At 40.9% G+C, this 27066-nt stretch overlaps 1 protein-coding gene across 1 annotated transcript in view; it reads left to right on the top strand.

Annotated features, from left to right (window-relative positions):
* The first annotated feature begins 376 nt into the window (after positions 1 to 376).
* Positions 377 to 27066, top strand: part of PRKCH (protein kinase C eta) — a 111891-nt gene continuing 85201 nt past the window's right edge. The window contains exon 1 of the mRNA XM_081939951.1: positions 377 to 1251. Coding sequence (XP_081796077.1) covers positions 892 to 1251 — 360 coding nt within the window. The 5' untranslated portion in view covers positions 377 to 891. The remainder of the gene's footprint in view (positions 1252 to 27066) is intronic.

Raw genomic sequence — 27066 nt, forward strand, 5'->3', positions numbered from 1 at the left:
GCAACCCTGAGCTGCAGAGATTCTCTTCTGTCGGGACATTGAAAACGGAGGGTTTGCGTTGCGGATTCAGGAACTGCGCCTGGCTGAGGAGCGCCTTCAGAGCTGAGCGCTGGGCGGCGGCGGCCCACGGTTGTCTCCGTGGCTCGGGACAAGTCCCTGCAGGACGGCTGAGAAGCCCCGCCTCTCGGCCCTGCCTTCCTCAGCCTCATCCCTCAGGTGTCTCCCTCCCTCTAATAACTATTTGCCTCTTTTTCTCAGCCGGAGCTGCTCTGAAACAGCCAGGAACGGAGGCAGGCAGGCAGGCGGCTGTGTGGGTGAACCGGCGCTTCGGAGCAGCTGCGCCGACAGGAAAAGCCACCCTGCCGGCTTCTTTCAGGCAGTTTCTTCCTGGGCTGCTGGAGAAGCGACCGAGAGAGAGAGAGAGAGAGAGAGGAGGGAGGCGGGAGGAAACCGGAGCCGGAGAGCAGGGCAGGCTTCGGGTTGCTCGAGGGCCGGCAGGCACTTGGGGGGCCTGGCGGCAATCGGGGGTTGTTCTGGAACGATGGCTTCCTCCTCCCCGTCTTTTCTTTGTGTTCTGGATCCCTGACCCCAGCAGCTCTCACCGGAGGCGAAGAAAGCCCCGAGTGAAGTGATTCAGCAGCTTGGCTCATTTCCTTCGCGGCTCTGAAGGCAGAAAGGGACTGAGCTTGGGCTGTGTGTGTGTGTGTGTGTGTGTGTGTTTGCGTGTGAACACACCAGCATGGGCCGGAGATCGGGAACCCTGGGCTGCCCTGACTGACCCCTGAGGACTCTAGTGTCCCAAGTCAGCTGGGACTGGGAAAACCCCAAGCTGAAGTTTCTTCTTTGATTTGGAGAGGAAGCCTCCTTGTCTTGGCTCAGCTGGGACCTGCCATGTCCGGAGGGATGAAATTTAATGGGTACATGAAGGTGCGCATTGGGGAGGCCGTGGGGCTCCAGCCCACCCGCTGGTCACTCCGGCATTCCCTGTTCAAAAAGGGATACCAACTGCTGGACCCCTATATCACAGTGAGTGTGGACCAGGTACGGGTGGGACAAACCAGCACCAAGCAGAAGACCAACAGACCTACTTACAATGAGGAGTTTTCTGCCCCTGTCAACGATGGGCGCCAGCTGGAGCTGGCAGTCTTCCATGGCACCCCTATTGGCTACGATGACTTTGTGGCGAATTGCACGGTGCCCTTTCACGATCTGCTTCACGGCACAGGGTCTTCTGACAGCTTTGAAGGATGGGTAAGTAACTGGCTCTTTGGGGGAACTGCCACTCTCATGGAGTGTCCATCCCTGCTGGTGTACAACATAAGCATGGGTGTGCATTCCCTTGGTCTGCCTGTGCAGACTGTGCGACTTGGGAGATGAATCAAAGTTATTTTGCAAGGCGGGAACAAATAGCAAAGCCTTGTCTTTGGAGAACCTAGAACTTTATTACTGGGAGCCATGATTTATCATTCTATTTCTTCTTCTTAATAATTATGAATGTTACCGGATGTGCATCTAGCCCAGTGTGCTTATCTGGATTTAGAGAAGCTCATAAACATAGGATGATTAATAAGACAGCTCTTTCCTATTTATCATCTGGCATGTGATTTTCCAAAATATATCTGGCTAGCAACTGCAGGTATACTTATTATGTATGTAGTTGTCCATTTATTTAATGCTGTTTGCCACCTGGAATCAACATATGGGTGGCCATATAAATTTCATTAATTCTTGACAAAATAAATGAAAACGCATACATTTATGTAAAAAGGAAATGTACAAAATATGAACATGGCTCTAATTATAAGAGAAAAAAAAAGACTGAATACTCGCTTAGAATGCATTATTCCAAAAATTGTTAGATAATTAACATTTTTCTGTAAAGTTATTGTTTTACAGAATCAAATTCTGTTGATCTCTAACAAGTTTGATATTTTGAATATTTACCTGCATCTGTAAGTTTAGAAACTTCTTCTGTTTTCCAAGATTGTACTATAAGCAGTTGTGTTTGTTTCTTATTTTTCAAGGCCATTTGGAAATTATAGCAATAAATTACATAACCTAATGACATGTTCCAAGAAGGATATACATTTATTAGTCTTGTTCTTAATCCGGCTTAGTTCTTGAAGAAAATATTTTGCTCAGCATTTGCCCATATCATCAGTCCTTCAGTTTCTTCATAGGCCAGTGTAGGGCTGAAATATGAAATATAGTGTGTTTTTATTTTCAGCTTTTTCAGAAACAGGAGTCAAGTCTCTGCAAGACTCTTGAACTTGAATGTACTATCCACCATGAAATAAATCCAACATTGTTGACTTCTAAGCAGATTTCATGCTTTCCCGCTCTCCTCTGCCCCATACATATCTCATTAAGCAAAGTATTTTAAATGGTACTTTGCATGATCAAAGAGGCAAGGTAGTGTGCTTGTGTATTGCAACTACAGATGCATTGATACATTTTGAAGTAAGGACTGCCTACTGATTCTCCCATGAATAGGAAATATAGGAAAGAGGCTAGAAGTATCTTGGGAAGTTGTCTAGCAATTAAAATCTTGTGGGGAAAAGACACTAATGGGCCATTCTTTAAAATCCAAGCATAGCACAATTTGTCATGCAGGAGCCAATGTGATCTATTAAGCAGTGGAGCAGCCTGCTTCCTGAAATCATAGGTCCTTCATTACTGAACGTTTGGGGGCAGTAATTTGTCTGGGGTAACTTTTGTCCTGTAACTTTTGATTTAGCCATGAAAAGCCATCAGGATGACTTTGGGTCAGTCACTCTCCCTCCACCAAACCCACCTCACAGAGATGTTGCTGTAGGGAAAACGTCTAGGACACATTCACCACTATGAGTTGTTCATAAAAATAATAAATATGGAAAATAAACAAATAATAAACAAATGAAATAAGATCATGTCCATTCTAATAAGTAAAGGAATAAGATTACCAGAATGTAAATGTGTATTGTATCTCTTTTTTATTTACTCCTATGTCATAGTTCCAACTGGGTGGCAGTATCCTGGTGACTTGGGCTGATATCAAGCATCGTCAAGCATCCACTAACTAGTTAGTAGGGACACAATGGCTCAGTGGCTAAGACGCTGAGCTTGTCGATCAGAAAGGTCGGTAGTTCGGCGGTTTGAATCCCTAATGTCCCGTAATGGAGTGAGCTCCTGTTACTTGTCCAAGCTTCTGCCAACTGAGCAGTTTGAAAGCATGCAAAGGTGCAAGTAGAAAAATAGGGACCACCTTTGGTGGGAAGGTAACACTGTTCCGTACGCCTTTGGCATTTAGTCATGCCGGCCTCATGACCACACAAACGTCTTCGGACAGCACTAGCTGTTCGGCTTTGAAACGGAGATGAGCACTGCTCCCTAGAGTCAGGAACGACTAGCACATATGTGCGGGGGGAACCTTTACCTTTAATTAGTTAGCACATGGATAGAAACCATTAGAAAATCCTGGGGCTGTGGGCTAAACTGGGGAAAAAGTCTGAAAAGGCAAAGATAAGTCGGGTTCATTTAGGTTGCTAATTTGTTGGACTTGTTCATGAAGTCCCTTTTGTCTCCATGGTTAGTAGCAAAAAGATCCAGCTTAAGTATTAGGAGGAGTTTGATGAAGTTAACAGTTGTTAAGTCATGAAACTGTCCATATAGTGGTGAATTCCTTCTTGCTGGAGTTTTTCACGTAGGATCTGGATGGCCACCTGTCAATTGGGGATTAGGGTATTCCTGTATTGAATGGAGAACAGACTAAATGACCTAGGAGGTCTCTTGCAACTTCTGCATTCTATAATAATTATTTCAGGGTTAATTACCTCTGTTCAGCATCCTTGTGTCACCTACATCCTGGATAATTTCTTATTCCAGTTCACGAGTCCTTGCCATTTAATGCAATGCTTGTCACAACTGGAGAAAAGGTTTTCTCTGAGTGACATGCTCTTGTGGAATCCTTTCTCCCGACTCGGTGCTAATTCTGGCTCTCTTTGTTTCTTCTGGTGCATGTACCCACATATATATACATCTACAGACACATAAATTTCCCCACCACTGGGGATGGCAGAAGTAGTCGTAATTCAGTCTCAGATGAATGTACAGACTCTACATTTTACTGTTGAAATTAGCACCCATGCTATGAATAAGATCAATGAATCATACTGCGACTACAGTCATAAATGCCAAGGTGGGTAGGAAAGAATAGGAAAATTATTGATCAGTTCAAGATGTATAAAATGGAGGGTTTCTCTACACAGAACACAGTTAAATTTGCAATTTGCCACAATTAGTAGCAATCTTAGATGCATTTCCAAAGATAGGTGTCTTGGTCTACAATGATCTTAGTTTCCAACCACCTGACTTGTGGTCAAAGAATTTATAATCCAAGATGTCTACATAAAATCCTAACTTGGAAAAGGCTGGGTTAGATGTTTCATCAGATGAAAAGATTTATCAAAGAGCATTTGTCATCAAACCTGCGGAGAATCCTTTATCTTGTGTGCTAAGGCAAGAATGCTAGACTTAAACATCAAATATAGGGTGCTGGAAAAGTTGCTTTTCATACATATAACTACCAGTGATGGCTAACCTTTTTATCCCAGGTGCTGAAATGCAATGATAATGCAATGTGTGCCCCCCCCTGCACACTCCCGCGTATGCATGCGCGACTTCCCTGTGATCCCCCTTTCTTCCATGCATGTGCACATGATCCCCATGCTCCCCCTGCCCCTCGCACATGCGCACCCACCCTCGCACATGTGTGGCAGAGACCCCAAAACCAGCTGACTTGTAGGAGGTGTGCACACATGTGCAGTCAGCTGAGCTGGGGTGATGGCTTGTGTGCCCGCAGAGAGGGCCATTATGGATATATACAAATATACTGCTAGGTTTTTAAGGAAAATGACCATCACAAATAACAATTTTTGAACACACACAATAATAATTATGCTTAAAAGACCCAGACATTAAAACTGAGTAGTTCTCATGTACATGTTATTTATTTGAAGTATTCATCATATTGTAACCTTTATTTTCTGATGAAAGAATAAGATTTTGGGAGTGATCCCACACTGTATGCATTAAAAAATAAGCTTCATGAAGATCCACCAGGACAAGTTTTCCACAAGTCCAAATACCAGTCTTTCTTTTCTGCTTTCTCTCCAACAAGTTGCCTGTTGGCTAAATCTATCTGATGGTAAAATTTAATTTCTTTGTTTGTTTAACTTGTATGCCACCCATCTCACTACCCACGTGACTCTGGATGGCATAAAGGCCAGCTCTTTTATTGCTCCCTCAGTTATGTTATTCTACAGCAGGGGTGTCCAAACTTGGGAACTTTAAGACTTGTGGACTTCAACTCCCAGAATGCTCCCATGTGAATGCTGGCTGGGGAATTCTGGGAGTTGAAGTCCACAAGTCTTAAAGTTCCCAAGTTTGGACACCCCTGTTCTACAGGCATTCATACGCCACTCCTGGGGCAAAACAGGGAGCTCAGGACTGTGTATGCACTGTGAAAAATATTCAGTCCTGTGAGATTAGGTAGAAGGGTTAATCCAAAGTGGAATGTGTGAGCATATTGTTACCAGAGTGCCTATGCAGTTATCATATATTGTGCCATGTATTAGTATGAAGTTGTGAATTAGTATGTCTAAACAGAGTATTTAAAGTATATCAGAGAGGCAGAAGGATTTGTTCTGGAAGATTTCAACTTAGGCAGTATGTATGCGAAAAATTCCAGAATGGCAATCTCTAAAACGACTTAACAATTAATACTTATGAAAAAAAAGAGATGGGTCTTACAACAAATCATGGTTTGTAATGCATGAGATGGTTGCCATCTGAATTCCATGAGGCCATGCCAGACAAATGGAAAAGTTCTATGGGGCAGGAGAAGAGTTCACCATCCCAGCCTTATCAAAATGCTTCAGAACTCTCCTCTAGAAAGAGATACTATGGACAATGAGTTTCTCAAATCAAATTTGCTCAGATAGACCTTGGATAGGGTAGGGTTGTGTCTGACTGAGAGTAAATGAAGCTTTTAGTTGAGAAGGTAAGTTATGAATATTGTAAGCTAGTATTTCTCTGAGCTTCGGATCTCTGAATAACTGAAAGCAACAACAAGTAGTATTGGAAATGTTTTAATGTCTCTTTTTATGATACTATTGGGAAAATGAAGTTTCAAAGTATGATACACCAAGGAAAAGAAAGAGCGAAGAAAGGCACTCCAGAGTCGTTCTCCTACTTAACAAATTACATACTTGGAAGATGGAAGTTTCAAGCAGTAGTTCTATAAATTTAGCCAAACTTTGTTAGAGCCAAACTTTGCTGCCTCTACAAATCAGTTGGTTTCGTTGGGCAGATGAGTTGCAATAAATAGACTTCCAAGTGGCAGTGCTACAAAATGGACATGGCTGTTTCCTTCTGCTGCTATTTTGAGTCCACTAGTACCTTAGGGAAATGTTTTGCAAGTTGTTCAAGGTGACCTGTTGAATTTTAACAGCAATAACAGCATGATGCTGCTACGTTTTTAAGTGACCCAGATAAGCTGCTTACTTGAACATAGCTCAAGATTCTTGTAACATCTTGAATGCTGACATATTTATTATTGCATAAGCTTTTTATAATTGATAAACTCATGTGTGCATGAAGGTCATGCACAGTTTTTGAATAAGATCATTTCCAATTGATCACTTACTGCATCTTGTATCACTCAGCGATCACTTGAGGTGATATAAAACCTATTAACCATAGTGGCGCAGTAGTTAGAGTGCAGTACTGCAGGCTACTTCTGCTAACTGCCGGCTGCTTGCAATTTGTCAATTCAAATCTTACCAAGCTCAAGGTTAACTCAGCCTTCATCTTTCCGAGGTCAGTAAAATGAGGACCCAAATTGTTGGGGGCAATATGCTAACTCTGTAAACCACTTAGAGAGGGCTGTAAAGCATTGTAAAGCGGTATACAAGTCTAAGTGCTATTGCTATTGCATCCATTTATTATTACCCCCACTTAACAATGGTTTGATAATTTTAGAAGATGTTCTAGGGATTTTACCACAGAGTTATCACAGTTCTGCAAATAAGACAGACAAGGACAATTTGTCTGTCTTATTTATTATTATTGTCTGCTAAGTTGTTGCAAGGTGGATTGGTTAAGGTTTGGTTCTCCTACACCTGTTTTTGAGTGGAGAAAAATAGGTGGGTTACAGTGACATGAACAAGTTCATGAACTATCTTTCCCCCATCATTCTTCTGATGGTTTCCTGTCAATGTAGTATTAAGCAAAATGAAACAAATGTGTAGCCCCTTGATTCTCACTTCATCTTTTCTATTTGGGAGTGGGTGGGGTTTGTTTGAACAAATTTGTTTCAGGTTGAGAAATATGGTTACCCACACATAACCCATAGAGAAAATTATGTTCTATGGGCAGAAGTGACATGAATAGAACAGAGTATATCAGTGTCGGTTCTGAAGCATGTTTCACAAATAATTTAGATAACAGATATATGTTAAAAATTCAGAGAGGGCTAAAGAAACTTCAGATTAGTTCAATTGTATTCTTTGTTAGATGTCACTGTGTTATTTTTATTCTTGTAATTTTTGATGAAATGTGATCTTTTTTAGTTGTAAATTTTTAGTTCTTCTTTGACCCAGAAATCCATATTACATGGAGATCTGGTAAATGTCTAAGGCAGAGATGGCTAACCTTTTTTGGATTGCATGCCAAAAGCAGGGGGGAGTGCAGGGGGGGTCATGCGCAGGTGGGCCCACACCCATAATGCTATGTGCATGCTCCCAGCATGCATGCATGCATGACCCTAGCGTGCATGCACGTGTGACCTCTCCCACACGCATGCGAACAGTGCAACCTCCCCACTTCTGGCACGCTTTTTTCGCCCTCCCCAGACTCCAGAGGCTTTCTAGGAGCCTGGGGAGGGTGAAAACAGTCTCACCTGCCCCCCCCAGAGGCCCTCCAGAGGCTTCAGGAGCTTCCCTGAAGCCTCCAGAGGGCAAAAAACGAACTCTAGGGGCAACCCGGAAATTTGGGAATGGTGACTTCTGATTTGTCCGTAGGGCCATTTTCTGCCCTCCGGAGCCTTCAGGGAAGCCTCCTGAAGCCTCCGGAGGGCAAAAAACGGCCTATGGCAAACTGGAAGTCAGTTCCTGAACTTCTGGTTTGCCCATAGGGCCAGTTTTTCGCTTTCCAGAGGCTTCAAGGAAGCCTCTGGAGCAGTGGTGGGTTTCAAAATTTTTTGGAACCTACTCTGTGGGTGTGGCCTCCTTTATGGGAGTGGCTTGCCAGCCATGTGACCTGGTGGGAGTGGCTTGCCGGCCATGTGACCGGGTGGGAGTGGCTTGCCGGCCATGTGACCGGGTGGGAGTGGCTTGGCAGTCATGTGACCGGATGGGAGTGGCCAAGACAATGTCACTGAATTTTTTGCCCCAATGAATGATCTACAAAAAGAAAATATAAAAAAGGAAATTTATTATTTTGTGCACTTACTACTTAAATAAGATTAAAATAAGTACACAAAACAATAAAAGAGCTACTTACAGAAGGGAATAAATACATATTTAATTTTACACATGTTAACAGCTGTTGGAATTGTGTTTGCACAACAGTGGAAAAAACAAAGATATGAAAATGAATAAATATTAGAATGTGCAAGAATGAATAAATTGACAATTAAAACCAAGAAGGCTTTGAATACTTTTTCACGTGGAATTTGTTTTATCAATTGCTAACTAACAGAAACAGCAATTAGAAATCTAAAAGTATGAAAGAAAACACCAATTATGAAAGGAAAGGTCATTAAAATGTATAAGGAAATATTATTAGTACTTGATCATTATTAATGTGTAGATAACTGCAGGACATTACATACCCACAAACACAAACTATGACAGTGCCAGGAAAACACACACACACACACACACAAAAAACAATTCCCCCCCAAAAGACTGCAGATGAAACCAGTTTTTTTCCCTAACCCTAAGAACAGGAAAGACAAAGCCACAGGAATAAAAACCATCAAGGCATTGTGGGAAATTATAAAGGACAGTGCCAGGAAGCTCACAGAACCAGCAACCACCTCACAATTACCTAAACAACCAGGTATCACACAGAAACACACAAAATCTGGCAAAGCTGCCTTGCACCAACCTGGCCTGCCCATAGAAAAGAAGCCACCTTGAGACACATATCATACACCAACCTGTACACTTAAAAGCAACATATTGCATCACAAATAAAACATTTGCAAAAAGGAATAACATTTCTTGTAATAAACATTCTATAAACAATAAATAAATAAAAATTCCCTAAAAATAATTAAAAACCACCAGGTTCAGAGAACACCAAAGGACCCCACAGTCCTCTCCCTCCTTATCTTTTTCCTTTTTGTCCTTCGACTTCTCCTCCTCCTCCTTTCCCCACAACCCCATCTAGCACTGATGATGTTACCTAGTTTGGTAGTGAAATGTCTGTAAAAAAAACCACCAAGCTCAGAAAGCAGCAAGGATCCCACTTTCCCCCACCTCCTCCCTCTTTCTCCTTTTTGTCCCCCCCCCCCCCAAAGACTGCAAATGAAACCAGTGTTTTTTTCCCCCCTAACCCTAAGGACAGGAAAGACAAAGCCACTGGAATAAAAACCATCAAGGCATTGTGGGAAATTATAAAGGACAGTGCCAGGAAGCTCACAGAACCAGCAACCACCTCACAATTACCTAAACAACCAGGTATCACATAGAAACACACAAAATCTGGCAAAGCTGCCTTGCACCAACCTGGCCTGCCCATAGAAAAGCACCCACTTTGAGATATATAAACCTGGTCTGAACACTTTTAAGCAACATATTGCACCACAAAGAAAACATTTGCAAAAAGGAATAATATTTCTTGTAGTAAATATATTTTATAAACAATTAAAACATAAAAATTCCCAAACAATAATTTAAAAAAGATATTCTATAAATAAAAAAAATCCTTAAAAACCATTGTTAAGTATTCCACCAGCAATAATTTATACTATAACTATTTTAAGGTATTGTACCAACTGTAACCATTATTCCACCAGCAATAATTTATACTGTACCATTTCAAACTACTCCACACACAATAATTTAAAATGAAACCATTAAAAACATTCAATACACAATAAATTACAATAAAACAATTTAAAACAATTCTATAAACAATACATTTTAAAGTATTGAGTATAGAATATTTTAAAATTGTTTATTTTAATTTATTTTGGATAGAATCTTTTTTAAAATAGTCTGAGACAATTTTAAAAAAGAATCCATACACAATAAATTGAAGTAAACCATTTTAAAATATTCTACACTCAATACTTTTAAGTAAAAATATTTTAAAAAATTCTATGCACAATAAATAAAATATTATTTTAAAATACATTAAAAAAATAAAAGAAAAAAAACCAGGTTACTTACCAGCAGGCAGAATCAGCAGCTCTCCGATGCAACAGGCAGCAGACAGGCAGAGAGGCAGGAGGACAGGTAAGACTGTTTAAGACTCTTAGGGCTTAGCCAGCCAGGCGAGGCTGGAGAGGGGAGGGTGGGGGGCTTTTGGCCTAGCCTCGCGGAGGCTTGCCGCCCACGCCAGCCTGGTGCTTTGTCCCGGAAAGGCCCAGCGGCCTTTCCCGGGCGCAGCTAGCTTCCCGGCGGTCGCGCGTCCCACGCGACGCCGGCGCTTCGCCCCGGAAAGGCCCAGCGGCCTTTCCCGGGCGCAGCTAGCTTCCCGGCGGTCGCGCGTCCCACGCGACGCCGGCGCTTCGCCCCGGAAAGGCCCAGCGGCCTTTCCCGGGCGCAGCTAGCTTCCCGGCGGTCGCGCGTCCCACGCGACGCCGGCGCTTCGCCCCGGAAAGGCCCAGCGGCCTTTCCCGGGCGCAGCTAGCTTCCCGGCGGCCGCGCGTCCCACGCGACGCCGGCGCTTCGCCCCGGAAAGGCCCAGCGGCCTTTCCCGGGCGCAGCTAGCTTCCCGGCGGTCGCGCGTCCCACGCGACGCCGGTGCTTCGCCCCGGAAAGGCCCAGCGGCCTTTCCCGGGCGCAGCTAGCTGCCCACCGCCCGCACGGCCCACGCCAGCCCGCCGCTTCAGCGAGGGAAGGCCTAGAGGCCTTTCCTCGCCGAAGCTAGCCTCCCGCCCCCCCTCGCGCTTAGTTGCTTACCTGAAGGAAGCAGCAAGCTCCCAGCGAAGAGAAGGGAGTTTTGAAATGGAGGACAACCCGCTTTTAAACGGGTCGCCTCCAGCCCGCTCACTGATTGGCTGAACTCCAGCCAATCAATGAGCGGCTAGCTGGGCTAGCTAGCTTAGTGCGGACGGGCGGGGGAGCGAGCGAGCTCCGTTGGGATGGCAAGGGGGATAAAGTGACAGGACCGGTGCCGGTTCCCGGTTACTTCCGGGTCCGGTTACTTCCGGGTTCGGTCTGGAACCGGTTCGCGCGATCCGGTGCGAACCGGTAGGAACCCACCACTGCTCTGGAGGGTGAAAAACGGCCTTAAAAGAAGGCCGAAGCATACTGGAGCTGACAGGGTAACGCTTCGCGTGGCCTAACAAATGGCTCCGTGTGCCACCTGTGGCACGCGTGCCATAGGTTCGCCATCACGGGTCTTGGGGTTCTTAATTTAGCTGCTGAAAATGCAGCCAACAGGGTAGTCATGGATGACTATCAATTTGTGTAATTCATCATTTGAAGATATTGTCCAAATGACCTAAACTTCCTCAGTCTAATTGCTGCCACTATAATGAGTGCATATCCAGAAGAACCTTATGGACCAGACTAATGACCCCTCTAATTCAGCCAAGCATTAGGTTAAACTAGTTGTATTTAGGAAGCTCATATCATGAGGGTGGTTGTCTTCTTCCACCAAGGTGGTACTTTATGATGCTAGCCTATATGCACCAGAATGACAACTGATTTCCAGATTGGGAATGTACCTTTATTCATCTCAAGCAGAAACCATATTGAGTTGACGGCTTCTATTATACAAAGCAATTATAGGTGTCCAAGCTTCGTCTTCTTCTGTATAGGGAAAAATCTTCATGGGGAGGGAAGACGTTGCTGTACCTGAATGGGGAAAAGAAGTGGATGTATCATCTCCTCAATAGCTTTAGTAAACATCTAAAATTACTATCAGAAATTGAGATGTTTGGGAAAAAGATGGAAGCTTTGCTTGGGATTAAATTATCTCTTAAGTAATTGGTAAATGCTTTAGGCCAAGAGTCTCTAACTTTGGATACTTTAAGACTTATGGACTCCACAGTTGCCAAGGTTGGAGACCCCTGCTTTAGGCACAAACATGTAATTTATTTTCTCTACACTCAAACTCATTATTCTTTATTATTTCTGTACGAACTCAGTGACTGGGTATACTTCAACTTTTTATGATATAGCAGGTTGTGCATGAAGATACTTCTTTCTTTCAGAATCACTTGGGATCAATTTTTTTACCCTGAGAAATTCTTTGAATATTGTAATAGATCACCACCATTTTGCATCTTTTGGATTTTTTATTTAGTTTTATTTAGTTTAACCACTTTGTGAACTGCCATATGTTGTAAATTGCACAGCTCTATCCTTTAGATCAGTGTTTCTCAAACTTGGCGACTTTAAGTCCTGTGGACTTCAACTCCCAGAATTCCCCAGCCAGCTATGCTGGCTGGGGGATTCTGGGAGTTGAAGTCCACAGGACTTAAAGTCGCCAAGTTTGAGAAACACTGCTTTAGATCCTACAGCAACTCATATTTACATTAAAAAGTGATCTTACATGCTTATAAGATCTTGTGAAATGAGGGTATGCAGAGAAAGGAGGTCTTCTTTTTGAGGATCTTCTCAGCTCTATCCAATTAAGACATTTTTGGTCTTCCGCTTCTTCTCTATCTATTTATTTTGCCTTCATATATTTATTTTGCAGTTTCATCTTTATTCTTTCTGTTTGACTAAACCATCTGGACATAGTTCTTTCATACACATGACTCTCTGGTATTCAATTCACATTAGTTGAGCAACCACTGATTCTGTCTCTTCTTGTTTTATCACACATCATATGTCTTCTTTATTATACTGCACACGCTTTTCAAATTAAAAAAAAATCCTAATGCTTGATACTGTACTTTTATGTTTCTTCTGACATACCCAACACTTACTTCTACATAACAAGGTAGGTGGAAGCACCCTCTCAGACAGTTATTTTGGCTTCTTTCAACAAGTATTCATTTCTTGCAGCAGATCACTGACCATCTTTCCACCAGCATTTGCATATTATTATAAAGTTTTTCCACCAGCTTTTAGGTAGTAAACATTCTACCAAGGTGTAGAAACATTCTCTGTGTCTTTTTACTGTTTATGCATAATTTTCAATGGTTGACTCCATTCTCCATATCAAACATAACCATCTAGGATCAGGGTGATTGCATTTTGTTCAAATCAATTCTATTTTCAGTCAATATCATTGCACATAAAAGTACATGTACATTCTGAATCAGCACATTTTCCGTATGACCAGAAGCATTCTGCCTTCATTCTCCTATAAAAACAACCAACTGGACATCATATCTCCTTGATTTACTCCATGCTTAGTGTTAAACAGTTTACTAAGCATTCCGTTTCTTTCCATGCATCCTTTTCTTTTATTGTATTCAATAAGCAACCTTATGCTCAGGGCAGGGATGGGTTCCGGCTGCCATTACTACAGGTTGGGTAGTAAAAAAAATTGCACCACCGATCATAGTACCGGTAGAGTCACGTTTCCGCCGGAGTTACTATCTATTTGGCCGAACTGGGCCGAATCGGTAGGAACCCATCTCTGGCTAAGGGGTCATTAGGTTGTATGTGTTTGTGCTAAAGAACACTGATAAGCAATAGGTCACAAAAGGACTCAACTGGAATGGATATCAGGGTCTTCTCTCAGCATATCTTAAACTTCTATAAGTTCTTATAATTGTCTGCTCTCTCTTGAAAGTTACAGTTGCAAATGGCTTTTTAATGTTCTCTTTCTCAGTGATGACAAAAGGAACACAAACATGCAGTTCAATGTCTTGGCTTCTATCTCTCTGTCCTAACTTAACCTTGCTCTTTCTGACTGTCCCCTGTGTGTGGAGAATTCCTGCAGCCCCAGACATAGAGCAATGGTCAGGCATGGAAGCAGACCAGTGGTGGGTTTCATTTTTTTTTAGAACCTCTTCTGTAGGTGTGGCCTACTTTGTGGGAGTGGCTTGCCGGCCATGTGACTGGGTGGGAGTGGCTTACTGGTCATGTGACTGGGTGGAAGTGGCTTGCCAGCCATGTGACTAGGAGGGCGTGACCAACTTGTAAAATGTGATGAAACTCACTTAACAACGCTCTTGCTTGGCAACCAAAATGGCTCAGAAACTCTGGCATTTGAAGCACGCAAGTCTTAAAGCTGTCAATTTACAAGACTCTTGCACCCCTAACCCTTTAGGAAAAAAAAAACCCCAGGGGTGTTCAAACTTGACAGCTTTAAGACTTGTGGACTTCAACTCCCAGAATTCCTCCTCTCACTCTTCATCTTGATGATGTGCGGACGGGCAGGGGGAGGGAGCTGGAACCGCTTCTAAATGGCACTGTAGATTTGTGGAACCTCTTCTATAGAAGAGGTTAGAACTGGCAGGAACCCACCCCTGAAGCAGACCTTCCCAGCAAGCTGAAGTGTCATGATCCAACCATAAACTTTCCATGGTCTCTTATTTGTTTAAAATAAGTGTTAGCCGATTTGATTTTATCCTGACACTAGATTCTGCCCAGGGCTTCTCAGATGCCATCTGTTGTGATTTCATTTGGTGGTCATCTGTATACCCTTATGAGAAACCTAGTTGCTCTGATTTATTTGTTTGCACTTCTCTGTTGTCTAATTTGTTGGAAATCTTGAGAATAAATGCATTTTCCCCCGATTAATAAGCACATCAAAATGGTTCTTCAGCCAAATACTTAGCTTAGGTTAAAAGATAAGATTAATTGCAGAGGTGTTTTCAAACTAGGCAGAGGATTGAATGTAATCCTAGGTTGCTACCTCTTTTGTTGGTACTGTATTTGCACAAATAAACATGTGACAATGTCAGATGGTGTAGAAACCTATATAGTTTCTGTGTCTAAGAAATTTAGTTGAAATAAATGCAGTGCTGGGACATGCATGCTTTGCAGTAGATCATATTAGCATATCCCCCCCCCCCCCCATTTCTTCACACAATCAGATGGACTGAGGTTGAGAAGGATCTCCTTCCCCTATAATTTTCCTTGCTCACTTTTAGGAAATTATTCTTACATATTTTGATATACAGTTTCCATTGGGTAAGGTTTTAGAGGTAGATGTTCTTGAGATTCTCTCCAGATCTAAATCAAGCTTTTGCTACTCTGGTGCCCTCTAGATGAGCTGAAACCACACGTGCTAAAAATTCAGCTGGTATCCCTAAGTCATGCCAAGTAGTAATAATTTGACTTTATCGTCTGAGGATTCTGGAAGTTGCAGACTTTAACACATTGAAATACACTTTTAAGTAATAAATGGTTAGGCATTGCTAGATTTCAAAGGACACATTAAGACTCCAGCAAAGCTGGAAGCTCAGAAGACTAAACCACTGGATCCAAATTGGATCCTGTGATACATTAAGAGCCTGATGCTTAGATTAAGAGAGTTCCAAAAATTATTTATTTTCCATTTTCCTTCAAGAAGTTGATTTCCCTTCCATTTACCCTGAAATGGGGACTGGAAGTTTCTATGGAGATTCTCAGTCATTCAGGTCATGGTTCTCCCAAAGGTGCTTTTCTAAAATGCAACTGGACTTTGTTTTTTCCTTGAAGATATTTCGCTTGTCATCCAAGAAGCTGCTTTTTCAGAACTGAAGAAGTTTTTATGAATGAGAAGCGAAATGTCTTCAAGGAAAAAACAAAGTCCAGTTGCCTTTTGAAAAAGGACCTTTGGGACGGCTTGAAGTTCTACTTCATCAGTCCAATAGTATGTTTCATCTCCTTCAATCTTGAGGTATTCTAGACTGCAGGATTGGAGTCGGGCACCTAGTTTTTGAACTAAGAGCCATGTTTGACTTTTGAGTGCAGTGACAGAGGCCGCCTTCCAAAAAATCTTTTAATGTGGCCAACCAAAAATATGTGGTTTAATTTCATTTAATTAATGCTAGATATAATCCACATGATAACAGTCATATGCTTCATCATTTCCCTCTTCTAATACAGAAACACTTTTGGCGCTTTTGGAGGCGCCACAATCAAAATTAATTTTAAGACATGTCTGTTTATATAGTGTAGATTATAATTCTCATTATTTTGATCATTGGCTTAACTGCCTATGGCTGATGCAAATTCTAGCTTGAAAAGTTTGGGGTGGGTGGGTTACCAGATTGTAAGAATCCTTAGCATTTCAGAGCTCAGTCATTGTTTCTGTGCCACTTTAATGATCTACATTTTATATCAGTATTGACTTTTTGTTTCATTGCCTTTTCTACCTACATGATATTGTCCAGATGCCCTGAAGGTATCAGTTGCCTAAGAAAGTGGAATATAGATTATATATATACAAACACATATACATGTATTTGTTTTCGTAGATTTTCACGGGTGTAGGTATGCTGGTTTTGTTGTATTCGGGTCTTTTCCCGTGTAAGGTTGAGATTGTCTTTGCAAAGACAATGTGTGTGTGTGTGTGTGTGTGTGTGTGTTGTATTTGTGCTGATAAATATTGTATGTATGTATGTATGTATGTATGTATGTATGTATTTGTGTTACAACCCCTGGTATGCCCAAATATGGGAGGGAGCTCACTACTCCCCCTTTCTGTCCATCGGCTCATTACAGAGGACCATCCAGGCAGAAAATCAGCACGAATACAACACACACACACACACAAACACACAAACACATACATATACATATACATCATATACATATACATATACATATACATATACATATACATATACATATACATATACATATACATATACATATATATATATATGTCTGTGTGGGCACATCTCAGCTAATGAAGTTGAATATATTTATCTTGCAGTTACGTTCTGTTAAACAGAAGCAAAAGCCATACTGGAGACGTGGTTGAAATCTTTTAGAATATTTCAAGGCAACCATAACCAGCCCTTAAATCCCACAGGGACTGAAAAAGACAGCATAAAATTTGAAGTTAATTAATTGAGAAAGGAGCTTGTTGAGGTTTGTTGATTCTGAGTAGCTTCAGAAGCTGGGACCTTTCGTTTCTTGATTTGTGCAGTAACTGTTTCCACAGGAACTTAGCCCAGCACCCATGATAAAGCCACAATGTAGAGGTGTGTGGTGTGGTTGTTTAGAATCTCACAAGTTTCTGAATTCTTTCCATCTCTCAATTTTTTCGTTTTCTGGTTTTCTCATTAAGTCATTACCCTGGGAATTGCTTGAATCAGAGGTAGCTTAAAGCCTTCTTTGTCAATCTTTGTCTTAACCATTGCCTGCCTGCACAGTGGTACATTGGTTATCATTTCCCTCAATCCAGGCTGTGGAGAAGTAGCCTTAGAAAATATTAAATATGTACCTGTAAGCAGCTTATTGGTTTCATTTAATTTATGGACTACCTAATTCCCAAACAACTCTGGGCAGCTTATAATAAAAACTAACTTAACAAAAAGAAGACCAGAAAAACAAAATATATAAAAGTCCCTGAAGAAATCAAATCAAAATAAAGCAAAGCAAAACAAATAGGGACCTCCATAATCATCCTTCCTCCAAGGCCTGGGAAAACAACAAAAGTGTGGGAGAGCTCATTCCAGGGGGCAGAAATTGGGACAGAGTAGATACACTTCCTGGGTCCCACTTTTTTAATTGGCAGGACTCAAATACCCAGAGTTCTCTATTTATATTATCCTTGGAATCTTTATAATAATTCTGTATGATATTCTAACTATGTATTTTAAAGGAAGAAAGGGATACGTCCAAGTGGTGTAGCTTGTGCAAAATTATTTGTTTTAGTGAAATTAAAATTGGGACCCGGAACTGCTAGCTCATTACTGTTACCTGCTCCAACTCTGTATAGTGCTGCTCCTACTTTATGTTTGTTGCACATACAAAATAAGGGGGGGGGGGCATATCTAGATAATATCCTTGCTGTTTACCATATGCATATTCAGTAGATTTGCAGACACTTTGTCCAAATGAAATAAGTATGATTCTATTGAAAAAAAGCTGGGCTGAACAGAATGGATTAAGAAATACGAACCAGTTTCACGTTCTTCCTTTTAAACTCAGCCCTCCCACACAGAGTTCACGCATTGCACATCGTGTCTTTTGTTTGACTTTGGCTTAGAATGTTGTGTGAAGTCAATCGCTATGATTTATATACTACGATTCATGACTTAGCATGTTATAGAAATCAAGCCGCTAGTGTTTTATGTAACGTTATGGGCAGCCATATACAGTAAATCTATTTAATAAATTAACTAGTAAATAAATAAATAATAAATAATCACATTGAAATAACCCATGACTTAGTATGAGGTGTTATCCCAATCATAAGCTCCCACTTCTGGATGTGGATGCATTGTTGGGGATGGTGGGGATCATCCTTGGGCATCAAAGGAAATAATACAAGGAACATGTTTTTGTTGTGAAGCAAGAGGTACCCTGTGGCTTTGACACAGCTTACACTCTTGATAGAAACTGAGGAATAGACAATTCTGATCTATAGCAGAAAAAGTCAATTCCCAGTTGTATAAGATATTAAAAGGCTGCCTTAGCACATGTTGGGATACAGCAGGAAAGTATTAGAGGAGACAATTTACAACTAGACACAAGGACAGTCCCCCCCCCCCCCAAAATGCCATCACTCTGCTAAACAACTAATTCCCACAACAGTGTCAAACTATTTACTCAGACTGTATTACTATTCTTCTTCTCATTTTTCCTAGTACCTATCTCCTCCCACTTATGACTATAACCATGTTGCTTGCATCTTTGCAATTTATATTGTTTTATTTGTTTCCTAGTATGATTTGATTGCTTATTAGTAACCTATGACTATCACTAAGCGCTACACCATATTGCCAAAAGTATTCGCTCACAACTGAATCTGATTATTTGGATGGGTGAGTGAATACTTTTGGCAATATATATAGTGTATATCTTATGATTGTTGATGAATGTATTTTTTCTTTTTTTTCTTTTTATGTACACTTAGAGCAAATGCACTAAAGACAAATTCCTTGTGCATCCAATCACATTTGGCCAATAAAGAATTCTATTCTATTCTATTCTATTCTATTCTATTCTATTCTATTCTATTCTATTCTATTCTATTCTATTCTATTCTATTCTATTCTATTCTATTCTATTCATGTTACGGGTGTCCTGCAACCTATAAGCTAGCCTATTATTTTCAGATGTGGGACAAGGTGTTGCCCTATCAGCAAGACTAAGAGATATTAATCTGTTAGCATCAGTGGAAGCAGGTGCCCTCCTGTCCTTGGCCTCAGGTTGCAAATACTTGGGTTGGCCCGGGCACACAGCTGCTTTTTCTCCTTGAAAAAAGCAACCAGTTCAAGCCTGTCTGCAGAGCATGAATTGAGCTCTGTAAAAACAGACAGTGTAAGGTGTTCCATTGCTTCAAACCATTGAAAAGCACAACCGCTCTTACTCTCCATCCTTTTCATTAAGGGTTGAAACATTGCTTGGAATTTCAAATAAATAACCAACAAGTTTGGAGAAGGGTCTTTGTAGAAGAGCTTTCACAGTGGAGAACTTAGCTCTCTTGAACTATAAATATTCCATGTTGCTTTTAGGCAAGTATGTATAACCTATTTTGCTGGGTTATTGAGAAACTAATTAAATTTTTTAATTTGATTACATTCTGGTCTTCTTCTGAATGGCTTATGGCGGCATACAGACTTCTCTCCATTTCTCCTCACAACAGTTTTATGAGCTAGGCCAGGCTCAGGAAGATTCAGTGGCCTAAGGTCACACGGGGAGCTACATAGTTGAATGAAGAATTGAATACTTCTCTTTTGTGATTATGCAACAGCCAACTCTTTATAATATTGATGTTCTGTTCAAATCTGAGGCATATAAATTGATGGTTTGGGGAAAATAATGGAGGACATAAAAAGAAACTGTAATGGAAAATCATCTTAAATGAATACTGTATTATGGAGTCCCTGGCGTTCTCTGAGCTTAGTTGTTTGCTTGCAGGCATTTCATTACCCAATAGATAACATCATCAGTGCAATATTGCACCGCACTGATAATACAAAACAATATTGTGTTACTAAAGTGGTTTTACACCTTGAAAGCTCCATTTTACAATACCTTATAATTGGAAGGATTACTGTGCCTAATGTCTATAAATAGTTCCAGGAAGAGGATTTATATATTTCTTATATTCTAATTAAATATAACCATCTAGGACCAGGGTGATTGCATTTTGTTCAAATCAATTCTATTTTCAGTCAATATCATTGCACATAAAAGTACATGTACATTCTGAATCAGCACATTTTCCGTATGACCAGAAGCATTCTGCCTTCATTCTCCTATAAAAACAACCAACTGGACATCATATCTCCTTGACTTACTCCATGCTTAGTGTTAAACAATTTGCTAAGCATTCCATTTCTTTCCATGCATCCTTTTCTTTTATTGTATTCAATAAGCAACCTTACGCTCAGGGCAGGGATGGGTTCTGGCTGCCATTACTACAGGTTGGGTAGTAAAAAAAAATTGCGCCACCGATCATAGAACCGGTAGGGTCACTAATGTCTATAAATAGTTCCAGGAAGAGGATTTATATATTTCTTATATTCTAATTAAAGATATAATAATACTTGCCCACAACCTCTTTTGATTTGTGTTTTGGCTGCACCAAATAGAGCTGCAATTTTTGATAATGAGGGCGACATACCTATATCTGCAATAGGTTGCAATGTTCAGATATTCAGGGATGTTGCAAAATGTAGGGCAGATAGAGCAAAAAGGGTTTGCACTCTTCACCCAGTGGGCATTATTGTGGCTAAAAACAGATCTCCCACTTCTATAAATCAATGGAGCCCAATTTGATAACAAAATTTCATTCCCCCCCTCTCATTAATGGCATTGCAGTGATATGTCCAATGAATATCTCAAAGAAGGGGCAGGAAATCACCTCAACATCTGCTTTATGATCTGTACCTTCTCAGCTTCAAAGCACGGAACTTAATCTATATCTTCACCCTATTCTTTTGGCTCAAGAAGACTATAGTAGTTGGTCTCTAAGAAAGATTATGCTCTTCATTTTCTTGAAGTGCAGGGTCTGCTTTTTTCAGATTAAGAAAGGGTCGACAGGAGTAGACCAACTAACTTGTTGGTGGGCCAAGAGAGAGAGACTGGTGTGAAGTCGTCCAGCTGGCTTTCATGGAACTAAGGTGGGACTAGAACTCAGTCTCCTGGTTTCTACCCAGGTGCTTTTTTTCCTTTCCATGACATACCTTCCCTCTGACCAAATATGTCTGTTTTGCCATTTCCATTGATTCTGATCATTTTTTACAGTCCGTTTCTCCATTGTGGAAATTTTAATACTTTTTCTTCTTGTGCAAATAATAATCTTGCTGCAGTTATGGGTGATGAGACAGGATCAAGGAGATTCCTAAAATAATGCTTGAAAGAGCTATAGGTCTAGGTCAGGATACTCGATATTTGTCCATAGGATTGCTAAGGATGGGGCTTGACTCAATGGCATGTAATTAATTCTCTCCATGCAAAAAATGTAAAATAAACATGGATTGGACTAGATGACCTTTAAGGTTAAGAGCAGAACAGAACAACAGAGTTGTAAGGGACCTTGGAGGTCTTCTAGTCCAACCCACTGCTCAGGCAGGAAACATGTACCAGTTCAGACAAATGGTTGCCAATCTCTTAAAAACTTCAAGTGTTGGAACATTCACAACTTAAAGTTGTTCCACTGATTAATTGTTCTAACTGTCAGGAAATTTCTCCTTAGTTCTAAGTTGCTTCTCTCCTTGATTAGTTTCCACTATTGCTTCTTGTCTTACCCTCAGGTGCTTTGGAGAATAGCTTGACTCCCTCTTCTTTGTGGCAACCCCAGAGATATTGGAACACTGCTATCATGTCACCCCTAGTCCTTCTTTTCATTAAGCTAGACATACCCAGTTCCTGCAACCGTTCTTTATAGCTACTCTCCAACTATATTTTGAACAAGTACATTCTTCTCCCCTTTTCCTTCTGAGCTGATCTAAACTTATTAGCAGAAGAACCCAAGAAGTATGATGTGGCACTGAGGAACGTGAACACACCCTACAATTACTCAGGTGTCATGTTGTGGTATGAACTGCATTGTAGAGACAGTGTAATTATGCTACAGGACAATGAAATGATTACAAGGAAGGGTGCCTCCATTCTACCAATTAAGACATTTTTACATTGGTTTTTGTTTCCCCGGTGGAAGAGGCAAACTCTCTAAAAACTTCTAAATGTACAAGGCACTTTCATTGTTTTTCATGTCTTTTTCAAATTTAATTTTTTAAAATTTGCCTACAGTACTTAATTTTTCCTCTTCTCTTAATTCCTAATCTGCATAGTGACTTACCGTACATTGCCAAAGGATTCTAGCTCATAGGCAAAATATTTGCATCACGCTGAAGGTTTTCTATTTCCTCCATGGCATCTCTTGGTAGAAATGGGAACGATTTCAGTCTGTAGCTTCTGGTATGTATAGAGCTGCGTATTTGAATGCAACTCCTATTGACTGCGCTGATTAGGAATCATAGGAGTTGTAGTTCAACATACTTGGAAAGGTATGAGAATGGGGAAGGCTGCTTAATAGTAAATGAAAATGAAAAAAAAAATGAAAAAAAGAGACACTCTTTGGAAGATGCATTCAAACATTCAATTTGAGGAAGTTAATGAACGGCTTTTCAAATCAGAACCTCCCACCAATTCACAAAACTCACACCCGTTTTTGCTTCATGCTTTTGACTGGGCAAACTGGAAGCAGGAAGTGAGGTACCGTAAGGTTGGAGAAAACCTGTGCTATGTAGATTAAAAGATCATTGGAAGTGTATTTGTATTTCTTGCCCAACCAAACCCTACTGAAACCATTAGTTTATTCATGAGGGCATTGCACAGATCCATTCATCATTCTACGTGACTGAAGTTCTCAAAACTGGAGGAACCCCGAGTTAATCTGTATTGTGCTTGACCATTTCAGGAGAAAACTTCCCTTTTCTGTAGCCACAGTTGTCTGCTCATAGTAAAGTATGTAATATTTAAAAGGAGGGTTTTTTTTCACTACCACAAAGGTAGTAATCTCAATTCAGCTTCGTTTCTGGGACTAAAACAACAATCCATTCTTTTCCAGGGTGGTCTTGCTGTCAAATATACTCATTCTGCAGGACATTCTTCTGATTTTAAGGTTTCTGCGAAGCATTTATTTCAAATCTTGTGGAGCAAAATATATTTGCTACACGAGGCCAGTATTTCTCTACCTTGGCAGCTTTAAGATGTTTGCACTTCAACTTCCAAGATGCTGACAAGGGAATTCCCGAGACTTGCCAAAGTTGAGAAATACTGGGTTGGATAGTTGTAATTTCATGTTATTTTTTCATTTGATCTTTTCGAGGCTCAACAGATCCAGCTGTTTTCTAATGTCCTTGTAGGATTCATTCTCCAAGCCTCATCTTCAGCACTATCTCTAGAGCTTTCCATTTTATTGATAATAAACTATTGTATTCTCCCTAGAAATGGGTGAGTCTTCCCAAAGAGAATTCCCCAAAGTGGAATTGAATTTTCTTTATCATTTAGGACAGGGGTGTCCAAACTTGGGAACTTTAAGACTTGTGGACTTCAACTCCCAGAATTCCCCAGCTGGAGAATTCTGGGAGTTGAAGTCCACAAGTCTTAAAGTTCCCAAGTTTGGACACCCCTGATTTAGGAGTATCTCTATTAATGTAGAATTGTGTTATAGTTAAAACTACTGCATTACACCATGAATGTCACTCAATTTACTTTCTACTCCTCCCCCTTCCACATTCTTTTTATTTATGCTGCTATCACTTCAAGGCCTTCCATCTTCAGTTTTTGCTTCTGATTTTACCAAATTAAATGCACTGCTCTCTGTTCATTTGATGACATTCATTGTGCCAAGATCATCTTGAATTTTCTTTCTGTCTAGTTTAATAGTGGAGTTCAGTTTTGTATAGAACTGAATGCATAGAACATTTAGCTAAAACTCTTACCCCGACATGCTATATTTTTATTTGTATAGAATTTTATTTTTTTGCTTAGGGGAAAACCAATTTATAACACTTCTTCCCAATTTACTAAATTTATGTGTGTAGGGATTTAAGGGAAGGGGAGCATTCATTCACGAGCTAAAACCATGGTTAACTTTAGAGGTTCGTGATGGCGAGCCTATGCCATGCATGCCCAAAGTGGCACACAGAGCCATGTTGCCTGGAACTGGTGGCGTCACCCGTTCCTCTTCCAGGTTTATGTCATGCATGCACGCACAATGATCACCTGGTCTTCATGTGTGCAACAGTACCAGAAACTGGAAGAGCTGGTCTTCTGTTTTCCAGCGTGAGCATGCGTGCTGGCCAGCTGATCATCGCACATGCATAAGTGCCTGTAACTGGAAGACTAGCCGACACATGTGTGTCAGAAACCGGAAGTTCATTTTCCGGTGCCGAAAAGATTTGCCATCACTGTTATAGGTGATGGAGGTACAGAACATTTATTTATTTATCATATGTAAAACCAGCTTGCTATTGCAATGGGATAATATGAAAATATAAGAGGTGGAAGAAGTGTGGAAATTCACATTATATTTGCCTCTAGTGCTATCAATGGACTCAGTGGCTACTGAATTAGATCCCTTAATAAAGAGCTTTGTAACATTTTGCTCTGAGCTCCTTTGGATCAGGCTTCAAGGGGCTGATCAAACAGGTTTATCAAGTGGTGCAGGCAATTTATGTGAATACCGTAGATGTTGTTGTAGGGAGAAACTCTCTACAAAAGCTGGGCAGACTTTCTTGAGCAACAGTCTCAGAGAAAACAATGTATGCGGGGGAGGGCAGGGGGAAGGCTGTGCATGGCTTCATTATGTCCAGGGCTGGAAAAGATATTTTGATTACTGATTGTAAGTACAAAAGCATTTTAAGTGATTTGGATGTCAGCTGAATCTGGTTTTTTTAAGCACTAAAGGCCTTCCCCACTTATCTTTATGACTTCAGCAGCATTCCCATTTGTGTTAGCTACTTACTAACGTGATTTTTTCCCCCCTAGGTTTTGCATTTTAGTACAGATTTAGTATCTACATATATCTATACACATGCACAACTCTCTTCTTCCCACAGCCCTTGGAGCTGTGGGAATATGGTGTTATTAAAGAAGGCTAGGTTCAGTAATGAGCCTTGGCACCTCTTGCAAAATTCTTTTTTGAGAAGTGCTGATTTTGCTCACTGACATAAAATAAATTAAAAATTTATACTGTCGGAAGATGAAATCTATATTTGTTCCTGAAAATGAAAATCAAAAGGCATCTCCGTCTTTCTTAGAGAACAACTGATGAGGAAGTTCTCCTCCCTTATTTTATATCTCTTGGATAACTTCCATGAATCAATCAGCCTTCCCAATCACTGCCTTTCCAACATGAGTTTTCCTATCCTGTCATCACCAGCCAGCATCTTCATGATGACTTACACAGCCATGCTTCTTGAAGATAATGAAGGTTGTAGGTTGTAGTCCATCACAAGGGTACAAGGTTGGGCAACAACACATTCCATTCACTTAACATGACACTATATCAGGTCCAATTTAGATTGATATATTTTGGCTTAGTCAGATATACTTCAGGCTTGTGTGCTTTTTTGTACACAAAAAAATATGAGCACCAAGGTGGGTCTTCTCCATCATTCTGCTCCCACAATGACCAATCAGGTGCTCCTAGAAGGCCTGAAAATGACTACTAAGGAAATGGCACCCACTTTAGCATACCCATGTGTTCATATTTCTGAGCTACTGGTATTCAGATGGTGGACTGAGTACTTTACTAATTTTTGTAAAATTATCTTTTATTTGGTTTATTTTGTTTTGAAACAATATAACCATCTCACATAGAAACTTAATGTGGAAGAGGCAGTTTAAAACATTGGCCTTAAGTGGCTGCTTAGTTAGTGAGGGATCTAGTGCAGGGGTATCAAACTGAAGGCCCACGTGTCGGATCCACGCCACGGGGTGCTTAGATCTGGCCCACGGGGCCGCCTTGGGAATAGTGAAGGACCGGTCCGCAGTGTCTCTGTCAGAGAAAGCAGGCTTCCAATCTGTGTTTTCAGCTGGGACGGTCTCCTGCAGCTCTCTGCCAGCGAATATGGAGATTGGGAGATTGGGAGCCCGTTTTTGCTGGCAGAGCACTCGGGCTGCCACAGGCGGTCTGACATGGGTGATGTCAAGCTGGCCATGCCCCTCCGCCTCCCCCCCCCCAGGTCAAACACAACCCTGATGCATCCCTCAATGAAATCGAGTTTGATACCCGTGATCTAGTGCATTTCGAATATGGATATATACATCCAACCTCTATTTGAACATATCTAGGTAAGGGAAGGGATGTGATAACTCCCTTCATAATTGATTCTTTTGATTTTCAACAAGTTTTTTCTAACATTCAGTTAACATCTGTCTTCCTGCTACTTGAATCTATTGTTTCATATCCTGTGTTTTAGGATCGCAGAGATCACAGAGGTCATGGGCCTCCATGCGACACTGTGCTTTCCTTCTCAATCATCTATTCTCAAAACATTACATTTTCTCAACTGGTCTGTGTAGGATTTAATTTCCAAGCCTTTGATCATTCCTGCTCTTGTTCCTCATACTGACTCCGGATGTCTGGACCTTCTTAAAACGTGCTCATGTCCAAGCTTGAGTGGGACTGTTTCTTCCTGTTTGTCTGGAAACAATGCTACTCTTGACATATCCCAAATCTTACGTTTTATCTTTTTAGGAACCAAATCACGCTGCAAACTAAGAGCTTTGTCACAAAAGATGCCTTAATAATCATTCGTCT

Source organism: Natrix helvetica (genome assembly GCF_964273705.1).
Source record: "Natrix helvetica genome assembly, chromosome: 1".
In the NCBI taxonomy this organism is placed as follows: domain Eukaryota; kingdom Metazoa; phylum Chordata; class Lepidosauria; order Squamata; family Natricidae; genus Natrix; species Natrix helvetica.